At 33.4% G+C, this 12027-nt stretch overlaps 1 protein-coding gene across 2 annotated transcripts; it reads left to right on the top strand.

The window, feature by feature from the left end:
* The first annotated feature begins 7367 nt into the window (after window positions 1–7367).
* On the top strand, window positions 7368–12017 carry LOC108686425 (solute carrier family 26 member 10-like). Of its 2 annotated transcripts, none has more exons than XM_018191736.1 (11): window positions 7368–7419; window positions 8290–8489; window positions 8567–8839; window positions 9060–9241; window positions 9323–9487; window positions 10320–10424; window positions 10495–10628; window positions 10751–10913; window positions 10986–11186; window positions 11266–11514; window positions 11580–12017. In XM_018191736.1, the coding sequence occupies exons 2-11, from the start codon at window positions 8390–8392 to the stop codon at window positions 12015–12017; spliced, it is 2010 nt and encodes a 669-aa protein (XP_018047225.1). In that variant the 5' UTR covers window positions 7368–7419; window positions 8290–8389. The 2 variants fall into 2 exon arrangements, with proteins under 2 accessions (XP_018047225.1, XP_018047224.1); XM_018191735.1 differs by lacking the exon at window positions 7368–7419 and adding an exon at window positions 7732–7900.
* Window positions 12018–12027: the final 10 nt, after the last annotated feature.

Here is a 12027-nt window from a genome sequence, read left to right as displayed (position 1 = left end):
ATGGTGATACTGCTCCAACTGATAAATCATGGTTTCGACGTTTCAAGAAGAAGATTTCAGCGTTGAAGACAAGCCTCGCTCTGGACAGCCAAAAAAATTTGAAGACAAAGAATTAGAGGCATCACTCGAAGATCAGAGTCAAACGCAAGAGGAGCTTGCAGAATCATTGGGGATAACTCAATAAGCCGTTTCTGTACGATCGAGAGCCATGGGAATGATTTAAAAATAAGGAAATTAGGTGCCTTATGAACTGAAACCGAGAGACATTGAAAGGCGATTTTTCACTTGCGAACAGCTGATTCAAAGACAACAGAGAAAAAGTTTTTTGCATCGGATTGTGACTGGAGATGAGAAGTGAATATTCTACGACAATTCCAAGAAGAAAAAATATGCTAAGCCCGGTCAATCGTTGCCATCGATCTCAACATCAACACCACGACCGAACATTCATGGTTCGAAGATCATGCTCTATACCTGGTGGGATCAAAAGTCTTGTTTACTATGAGCTGCTGAAACCTGACGATTTCCATTACGGACGATCGAGTACAATTGATTCGTTTGAGCCGTGCATTGCGAGAAAACGGTCGGAATACGAGCAAAGACATGATAAAGTTATTCTTCTTCATGACAACGTTCGGTCTCGTGTCGCTAAAGTCGTAAAAAAATATTTAGAAACGCTCAAATGGGATGTTTTATCGCATCCGCCGTATTCTCCGGACATTGCTCCTTCTGATTACTGGTTGTTTCGAAGGATGCAGCACAAGTCACCAGTTCATTTCTTTCACAGAAATCGAAAATTGGCTCCAAAATTGGATTGCCTCCAAAGACGAGACTTTTTTTGGAGATGGAATTCGAAAATTGCCTGAGAGATGGGGAAAAGTAGTAAGCAGCGATGGACAATACTTTAACTGATCTGTTCATTCATTTTGTTTTGAAATAAATGCATTTTTGAACACAAAAAAACGGACTGAACTAATTTGTACTCCCAATAGGAAAATTATTTTATAGGATAAAAAGCCGAACGAATTTTTATATCACTAAGAATTTTTATATCATTAAGAAAGAAACTCAGCAACGAGGATTCACCATGTCGCAAACAATTATGTTCTATTAATTTAATTAAAAATTTTTGATTCGTCAGCGAATCAGTGTCAAAATTGTTTAAATCAGTGAAGTAACTTTTAAATTTGTAATTAAGCAGCGTTTCTTGGAAAAACAATTTAATATATATTGTAATCTGAAAGGAAATCAAGTATTAAAATCAAAAGTTTCAAATAAAATGATCTTAATACAATGAAAGAACAACATTGACTGACTCACAATTCAATAATTTCGACATTTATTTTCATCAACAATCGGAAAGTAAGCTTTGGGAAGCCTCTTCATATCCGTCTATAGATTGGGACCATGCGTTTGTTTCCTGATGTACAGCATCTCCGCAAACTAATCTCTTTCTGTACTGAGAATTATTAACTATCTATGCGGCTATTTCCGCTTTATGCTAGAGAGACATTTTCGACATATGCTAGAGAGAAATTTTCACGTTATTATATTATAAATCGTGTACGCATTCAAGAGGAAATTGGATCAAATGTCGCTAAGACAAACCCATCAACTCTTCATTTTAGAGTTCACAATCGATGTATGTCATGCTTCAGGTGCTGAAAACATTGTAGCATATGCATTATCTCGCGTCGACATTATCGTATCGATGCCAACTAGTTTAGATATGCAAGAAATTGCAGATGCTCAAGCTTCGGACGACGAATTGCAACAACTGAAGCAATCTATATCAACGTCTTTGAAACTCAAAAAAGTTTACCTTATCGGAAACAGTATTCCAATATTTACTGTGACACTTCAGAAGAAGAGACTAGATCATATGTTCCTGGTTCATTATGAAGACGAATTTTTGACATGGTGCTTTTTTTTGCTTTGACATGATGCATTATCAATGTCTCATTCAAGCGGCAGAGCAATTCACCGACAAATTGCGCAAAAATTTGTGTGGCCCTCCATGGCTAAAGACATTAAAGAGTGGGCTCGTACTTTGTCTAGCATGCCAGCAATCTAAAATTCATATGGCATAACCATACCTTGTCTATCAAAATACCAGTACCAGATACTCGTTTCGAGCACGTACATATCGATATCATCGGTCTTCTACTTCCATCTAAAAATTTCAAGTATTTAACAATGATTTTATTATTAATGAGTTATTAACAATGATTGACCGATTTACTTATTAACCGGAAGTTATTCCATTACAGGACTGCAGACACGGTAGCGAAGATATTTTTCATTCATTGGGTAGCCAGATTTGGAGCTCTACACCTGATCACGACTGATCAGGGCTCGCAATTCGAAGTTGTTCGATGCATTAACCAAACTCGTTGGTTCTAAGTGTTGTTGGACAACTGCATATCATCCAGAATCTAATGGCATCATCGAATGATGGTATCGCTCTTTAAAAACTTTAATGGTGAAACTCAGAGTGTGTTTGGGGAGACACTCTTGTGCTATGGACGCAAACGCTACCAATGCTGTTCTTGGAGCCAATAGCGCGATAGTGTTAGCAAGCTCCATGAACGATCCTAGCGTAGCGTTGGTAGCGTTTAATCAGAGAGATATATTCGTCGAGATTAAGTTAATGTAGGATTCTGTTTTCAATAACCAAACTTTTCCTTATAATTAAAATTTTTAAGATTTTGTAAAATATTTGTAACGTAAATTTTTTATTTTCTCATAGTGAATAACAGAACGCAATCTCAATTGCAATCTCTATGACAGCTTGCCGAAGTGAACAATGTAGAAACTAGATCAAATTAATAGTACACTAAGTAAATTAATTAGATAAAAGGAAGAATCCTTGAGCACCCGTTGTTGATTCCAGAAGAAGAAACATATCTACATCTAATAAGGATCTGAATCATCTGCAGCGGAATATCTTGTCGCGCTATACCGCAATAGTAACTTTTTTCTGTACACGAGAATTAAAAATTGCCAAGATATCTTTAACAAGATACTTCTGACTTTCACATTTATAATGAAATCAAATACATACATAATCACATACAAGTTGCATTTCGCAGAAACTTTGAAAAATTAAAGATGATACACAAGCAAGAATTACGTTCAGCCTAGTGGCAAGCCATCAGTAGAGATTAAAATTGAGATTGCATTCATTATGATAAAATTTGAAATTCACGTACGTTTACTCTAAGAGAGAAAAGTTTGGTGACACTCGAGAACAGAATTCTCTTGAACATTAACCTAACTTTGTTAAACGCTACCAACGCTACGCTAGGATCGTTCACGGATCTGTAAACGTTACCAAATGTTAACGCTATCAATACATTATCTCGGAAGAAATAGCGTTGATAGCGCGCAGTTGACATAACACGCTACCATTAATGATGTCATGATCGTGTTTGTTAGCGCTATATGCAGCTCTGCGAACAGTTTGTAACGCTAAATAGCGCGAATAGCGTCTCCCCGAACGCACCCTCACTAGACTGATCATTGCCAGTAATATTATTCGGATTAAGAACTTATTTCAAAGAGGATCTAGGCACTTGTAGCAGAATTAGTTACGGTACTACGCTCAAAGTATCAGATGAGTTTTTCTCCTTTGAAGAAATGCCGAGCGATCAACGAATTTTCGTCGAGGATTTCCGCGTAATTATACAAAAGTTAGACGATCGGTCTAGCCCAATCTTTCATCACATTAGATTTAAGTTATTTTTTCGTAAAGATTTATAACTGCTCTCACGTTTTCCTCAAAGTAGAAGGTAACAGACGTCCCCTCAAGTATATATCGGAAAACCGTATATATATTAAAGTATAAAACAACGCATAAAGTATTAAAGTATAAAACAAATGCTTTCGGACAAAGTTTTTGTCCTATAGAAATCGATGGCAGATGTATTGATATCACTGTCGATAGACTTAAGCTCGCTTATTTAATAATTCAAGACTCAGAAACTACTCCGTCCACTACGTCTCCGTCTTCAATTAACATTCCAAAGCAATGTAAACCAAAGGATACATCCTGATTCAGCAACCAAGCGAAAGAGTATTAGATTAAGAATTAAGAATTAATTCGCTATTTCATTAAGCGATTAATAAGCATAAGTTTCTGTTTGTTTCATTTAATTTTATTTTCTGTTATTTTTGTTCTAGCGATAATTTAATCAGTATTTCTTTCCTTAAGGTTTACACTGGGAGAGGAGTACTGTGGCATTGCAAACGTTAGCTGCGACGCTCGAGTCAGTTCTTTTTCCTCTCTCTCTCTCTCTCTCTCTCTCTCTCTCTCTCTCTCTCTCTCTTTTTCTCTCTCTCTCTCTCTCTCTCTCTCTCTCTCTCTCTCTCTCTCTCTCTCTCTCTCTCTCTCTTGGTGTCAGCGTTCTGCGTGCGGATTTTTTGTGAGCCTCAGCGAGCCTAGAGTTTAGTTAAGTCGGTAAGATTAATAATCACTATGTTCGCTGCGACGTCGGTTCGGACTTCTCACGTCATTAGGTAATTGCTCGCGTCGTCGGATAAATACTTATATTAGAGGTTTTCTTAGTTTCTCATATTCTAATCTAGTAATGCGATATCCGAGCCGTCATACGTACGCAATCATGTCTCTATTTTTGTAATCTATACGTTCTAAACAATCATTTGAGTTTGTATTAAACTGCTTTATGGCATATAAGTCAGAATCAATGAGTAACATTTATTTGCAAACTTAACAATTTCCCGCCAATTGTCTTTCGCTGTTAATTATCGCCGGCGCCCAGACACGCTCGGCACCATATTGGACACAGTAATCACAACGTAGCCACAGTACGCTATGCCATACATCGCTACCTTGTGGCAGTACAGTAATGGTAGCGATATCTTGTGCGAATTGATGCGGGAATCGCACGCTTGATTATCTGGGATGCTAAAGTCGTTTGTTTTACTAACATTTCTACACGGTAAAAAATCTCCAAATTGGATTTACAGATTGTGAAAGTGTTTTATTACATAAATTCAAGTACGCACAAATAGGACCTCTGCATTGGATTTCATGAGAAAGTCGAAACAAAGTTAAAAAATTGACTTACTTTTAGCTTCAACTATCACTCTAGGTATATATTTGCTTGATATAAGAGTTTTAGAGTCCATATATTTTAAAAATAAGCTTGAAATCATATTACTGATACGAACAATACCGAGTTTGTAGAACTAAGATTGAAGGTCTAGAAAAAAAATATTTTCACCGTGTAGAAAATACGAATGCTTTGCGAAAATTAGGAATGTCAATAGAGCTAAAATTCCACGTAGCAGTAGTTGCGCGGCTTGCGATAGATGGTGTTGGCATATGATAAATAAAGACAGATGTATGCGTTTGAGTAAGACAAAACGATATATAATGTAAGAAATGAATCAAAGATGTTACTATTATCGAATTTGGAATTAAAAAAATCTGTACTATAGAGTTCGGTAAGTTCGGTAAGCCCGGATTTGTAATAGATTTTTAAGCCTTAAGCCATAAAAATGGACGAACCGCAATCGATTATTTTCCTCGCATTCGACTATTTATTGGTCAATTTCTTATATTTAAAACACGATTTAAAACACTATTGTAGATCCGGACTTAGGATTCTCTTAAGCACCGACGAAATACTATTAAAGACTATAAAGACTCCTTATGGAAGTTCGCGTTCTTAAAAATATTGATATGAAATGATTAAGAATTAAAAATTAATAATAATATATTAATTTTATGATTTATTAGACTATTTATTAGTTTAATAGACATATCTATGCATTTAGAACTCAATAATATTCAATTATTCTTTAAAATTGTGATTTCAGTGTTATCGTCAAACTTTGATTATTAATAGAGAGGACAACTGCAGCAAAAAAATTGTAATTTTTCTATATATAGGATATTATATATATAATATTATTATATAATATATAGGATATTATAGCTTTACAAGTATACATATTTATTTATGGAACATTTATGTAATAAAAAATCATGAATAATGCATGAGCCAAATATTTATGTTAATAATACCTAATTTATATCAATTGTCGATAATGTCAGCATTCTTCAATTATCTCTAGGTCCTCGAGGAGGACCTTCTTTTTATATCACCGAAAATTTGCTCAGAGTTGACAGTCTTTAACAATATCTCGTCAATGTCTTAAGTAATGTCTTAAGACGTTAAAAGCCACAGCATAGATGTTTGCATGACGCATAACGCATAGTGCAAGTCAACTAATCAGAATCTTTATTTTCCTCCCATATCATGGAAAAGAAGAATTTTGATTGATTCCCTTATGCACTATGCAATATGCGTTATGCAAGAGTCTGTGCTACGGCCATAATAGCTCTCTGATTGGTTGATGACTTCTTAAAACTGTACTTAAGACGATTTTGAATATATCTGACTATGAATACCAGCCTTATAGTTTCCGCACACACAACGCAGCAATGCTTGCCGTGCGGCGGAAGTTACCCCACTAACTAATAATTCTATGTTCTTAAGTCGGCCTCATGCAAAACTTCTAGAAATGATATAATATTACTTCCGCCGCGCGGCAAAAGTTGGATTGAGTTCAATTTTTATCGCGCGGTGGAAATTATGTATCTATTACTTCCGAGCAAGCGAGACGTTGATTGGCTATCGCGCCAACTTCGGCCGCGCGGCAAGCGTTCTGTGTAATGGGAACTATTAGGTTCTATATTAATTGCAAGCCGATCGCAATTTGTTGTGACAGCCAATTTGAAGCATTGAAATCATTTGCATTTTGAAATCAACGTTTCATATTGGCTGTCGCAACAAACTTGCGACTAATGTAGAATCGGCTTAATCGTAAGTGCGTAATCGTAAATTTTCATTGATTTATCATTATCTAACTTACCGACATCAAAAATTTTGAAATTAAAAAGAAAAATAAAACTTGAGCAAAGATTTTGTTTTTCAAAATATATTCTATGTATGAAAATATGGAAAATACACAAATTTATAAAATGACTGGAACATCGGAAAGAGTGACGTAATATTTACCCAAATTATATTTACGTATGCACTTATATGATTGTTTCATAAATATTTACTGATGTAATGAAACCAAAAATCACAAATTATAGTGCGAGTATTTATAATATGTATGTAAATGTAACCAAATATTAATACTATATAAATCTTTTTGAAATCGATACATACATTAAATTAATTGTAGAGGTTAGTTCGCATACTTAAATATTAGAGAAAATAAAAAGACAAACCTTTTGCCTCTTGCGACAGAATATGAAATACCTTTTGGATTCTGACCTCGAGATTTGACATTATTCGAGATAAAAAAAAAATATTGCGAAATGTTTAAGAAAACACCGACAAATCAAAACAAATCTGACAAGTGGTTGCGGAGACAGTTGTAGGTATTGTAGGTTAGGAAATCTAAATTGAAATTGTAAATATGAATATTGTTATACTACACAACTACACAGCCAATCAATGCGTCTGAAATTTCGTCGGATTATTAGTCACGTGCTAGTAATTTCATTCTCTTTGCTGAGGATTAAAAGAGATCGAAGAATCTTTAATATGTAGATATATACACATACACACAACACACGCACACACACCCGCACACACACACACACACCGCACACACACACACACACCGCACACACACACACACACCGCACACACACACACACCGCACACACACACGCACACACACACACACACACACACACACACACACATTCCAAGTAGCACATAGCACTTGCAAAACGTTAACAAATATCCCATAATCGATTTTTTAGCGCTTCGCAAGTGCTGCTGTGCTACTTGGGACACATGTAAATTTACGCTTTTCATTGAGTAGCTAACTAGCTAAAACGGACAAAATGGTGACAAAGTTTAAAATATATTTATAATTTTAATCTAATTCAAATTTTATATATATTTGTAGTAATATATATTATATAACATAAAGACTAACCAGAGCAATGCATTTAATAATATGTTCATATACATATTCATTAGATGAATCTTTTACTCTGCATAAATCAATACAAATTAAACATAAAATATGAGAGAGATGGTATGTGTGTGTGGGGAGGGGGGGAGGACGCGCGCGCGCGCGCGCGCGTGTGTGTGTGTGTGTGTGGAAAATTCTGCTCAAGATGTTACATAATCGTGAAAAATGAAGAAATGTTGATTTGTAAATCTAGAGATAGAGAATTATCATGAATCTCAAAAATATCATATCAGTTATATAATGTTGATTTGATTATAGATACATTGTATAAAACAAAAAAGATAATCTCACATTAGTTCTGACATTGAGCTCAGAGATAGATACAGTTGTTAAAATTAAACACATTCGCCATTGAAGAATGAATAAAAGCAGTATGCTGCAAATACGCTTAGAAAGGCCTCTCTATGAACACGAAATGCTGAATCAAAATTATGATTATGAGAAACCAAAATCATCCTGTAAGTTATAATGAGGCACAAACACATCCTATGTAAAAACATAAATTTAAGTATAAGCACAAATAATCTGTTTACAGTGATGCAGAATGTGATAAACAATGTTAAATCAAAGAACTGGCAGTCTTGTATAGTGTCTATAGTTCCAGTGGTACAATGGCTCAGCCAATATAATTGGAAGGAAGATATATTGCCTGATATTATTTCAGGATTAACAGTAGCAATTATGCATATACCACAAGGTATGGCTTATGCGCTTCTGGGAAATTTGCCGCCGGTAGTTGGCATATATATGGCCTTTTTTCCTGTCTTCATATATTTCCTTTTTGGCACATCCAAGCATGTATCTATAGGTAAGAATACAGATGATATTAATAGAATATACTAAATTTGAAAGTTGTATTAGAGATAACATCGAGTTAAAACCAAGTTGCAAAAATATATACATTTTGCAACTCTCCTGGTTATACATTTATTTGATTAACTTCCGTTACAGAACAGTTAGAAATAATACATCTTAATATGAACTTATTCAACTACCTTGAACAATCAAACATTCTTGGCACTCATCAGGAACTTTTGCTGTGGTTTGCCTAATGACTGGCAAAGTAGTCACATTTTACTCAAATCCATATGTCGGACACACATTTGCAAATGCTACGGATGCTGTTTTACAAAATCTCCAAGATGTCTCATATGGATATACACCTATGCAAGTAGCAACAGCTGTGACATTAATGGTCGGAATTTTTCAGGTAAATATCTTTTGCATCTTTGAAAGCATATGTCTTTTAAACTTGAAAAGGGAAAATAAATAGATTTGCTTATCATTATAGATAATAATGTATACATTCCAATTAGGCATTGTAACAACTTTGCTGAGTGAAACTTTAGTAAACAGTTTTACAACAGCAGCTGCTGTTTATGTTTTAATATCTCAAATCAAGGATCTTCTTGGTTTAAAATTGCCAAAGCAAAAAGGTTACTTCAAATTGATTTTTGTAAGTAAACAAATTATATTTCTCGTACATAAGATATAATATTACATTTTTCGTTTCTGTTGTATGATAAATTTTTTAAGCTTTATTGATTGTAGGACAGAAAGATCCGAGAACCTCTTTGTCTTGCAATCAATCAACAGATGAAAATCAACATTTGAAAATCTTTATCGTATAACACATGAAATATTTTTATATCATGAATTATATAGTAAATGTACTATAGTAAATGTAGTATTATATATAACAAGTATATATAACAAGAAAAATGGATTTGAATCTTTCATTATAAATTTTTAATAAAGATACCATATTTTTTTATGTTAAAACAATCTATGTATACTAAAAAGATTTAATTATAAAAGATAAAATGAAAAAAATTATTATAAAACATTTTTTTTTTCAAAAAATAAAATATTTTATTTTCTTCTTTTGTTTATATAAACATTTAAATAAGAAAACTATTATATTTAATGTAAAAATATATTATTAGATATTATTTAGTAGGGTTACTGCGAATTTTAATTCTAGAGGTTATATGTCTGTGCGACACACTATTAATCAGTTTATCAGTTACAGAATAAAAAATTATCAACTTCGAAAATACTTTTCTCATTATGCATAGATACGAATATGTGCAACTTTATATTATAAAAATTGCTTTAAAATATTTTCAATATAATAGTATAATAGTATCAGAAATGTATAAAATCTATTATGTCGTTGAACAATATGCACAACAATTATGTGGACAAAATGGTGTATTTGTTTACAATTGTACTTGTTTTCAGATTAGTATAACAGAAAAAGATTTTATATTTTTTTTTATTTTCAGACTATTATAGATGTATTTAAAGAAATAAAGAATACCAATATAGCCGCTGTAACCGTATCGACTGTATCAATTATTATTCTTGTTGTCAACAATGAATATCTAAAGGTAAATAATATATTAATACTTTAATTGGATATTCGTAAAAGAGCTAAAAATATGATTTATATTCCATTAGCCAAGAATGAAAAAAAAATGCAGCATACCAATACCCATTGAACTTATTGCAGTGGTTGGTGGAACATTAGTCTCTCGATATTGTGATTTACCAAAAATTTATGATATTGAAACCGTTGGGCATATTCCTACGGGGTATATGTATAATATTTTATTTTTTAACATTTTAATATTTGCCAAAATTCTAGTATCTACTTAAAATTTAGATATTATTAAAATATTAATTCTTATGTATAAATATTAATTCTTTTAAATAGATTGCCCAAGCCAGAAGTGCCAAGTTTCGAATTATTACCCTTAGTGTTGGTTGATAGTATTGCGATAACTATGGTTTCATATACTATCACTGTATCAATGGCGTTAATATTCGCACAAAAGCTTAATTATGAGATAGATTCGAATCAAGAACTTCTTGCAATGGTCAGACATTAATATTTTAACAATTATTGAGCTTTCATTAATAATTCTGGCAAATTATTATTCTAATTTTAGGGTTTTAGTAACGTAATGGGTTCTTTCTTCTCCTGCATGCCAATATCGGCTTCCTTGAGTAGATCTCTTATTCAGCAAACCGTCGGGGGACGTACGCAGATAGCGAGTATTGTATCTTGCTTATTATTGCTTATTATACTTTTGTGGATCGGGCCATTTTTTGAGCTTCTACCAAGATGTGTCTTGGCTTCCATAATAGTTGTACGTGTAGATTGTATTATAAAAAAAATCTCGCATTGTTATTAAGAAAGCGTATAATTCTTAAAGACTTTTCATGCAGGTAGCGTTAAAAGGAATGTTTCAACAAATCAATCAATTCGTTAAATTTTGGAAACTAAGCAAAATCGATGCTGTAATTTGGATTATAACGTTTTTCGTAGTAATATTGATAAATATCGACATTGGATTGCTTGCTGGATTGCTCGTGTCGCTGGTCATGATTTTATTGCAAGTTATTCGACCTTATACATGCTTATTGGGTCATATACCGCATACAGATCTGTATTTAGACATGAGTAGATACAAAGCGGTAAGGCATATTGAATAAATCAGAAAATAGAGCTAATCAGTTTTTATATTGATTTTTGTTTTTAGGCGGTAGAGATACACGGAATAAAAATATTTCACTATTGTGGGCCTTTGAATTTCGCCAATAATAGCTATTTCAAGTCCATTATATACAAACTTGTGGGAGTGTGTCCCCAAAAAATTATTAAGTACAGAAAAAAATTGGCCGAAGAGGATCGCTTTTTGAATGAGAAAAACTCCAGAGAGACATGTGAATTACAGTGTATAATCATGGATATGAGCGCGTTGAGTTACATCGATCCCAGTAGCGTTCAAGTCCTGCATGTAATCGTAGAAGAATTCACTCAAGTGAATATTAAGTTTTACTTTGTCAATTGTCCTAGCCCTATTTTCGAAACAATCAAGAAGTGTGACTTATATGTATACGGGATGATATCATTGAAAATCTTTGCAACTATACAGGATGCCATTGCTTATTTTCAAAGTAAAATAGCCTCAAGATAATGGAAAATAG

Source organism: Atta colombica, unplaced genomic scaffold (assembly GCF_001594045.1).
Source record: "Atta colombica isolate Treedump-2 unplaced genomic scaffold, Acol1.0 scaffold18, whole genome shotgun sequence".
Classification (NCBI taxonomy): Eukaryota; Metazoa; Arthropoda; class Insecta; order Hymenoptera; family Formicidae; genus Atta; species Atta colombica.
The sequence above is the reverse complement of the archived record's forward strand: the minus strand, read 5'-3'. Positions and strand labels throughout refer to the sequence as shown.

Excerpts from the sequence above, each read along its gene's own strand:
- LOC108686425 (XM_018191736.1), top strand. The coding sequence starts at position 8,390 with ATGAATAAAAGCAGTATGCTGCAAATACGCTTAGAAAGGCCTCTCTAT. Across the intron at positions 9,242-9,322 it reads TAATGGTCGGAATTTTTCAG|ATAATAATGTATACATTCCA; the intron begins GTAAATATCTTT and ends TTATCATTATAG. Across the intron at positions 11,187-11,265 it reads TCTTGGCTTCCATAATAGTT|GTAGCGTTAAAAGGAATGTT; the intron begins GTACGTGTAGAT and ends CTTTTCATGCAG.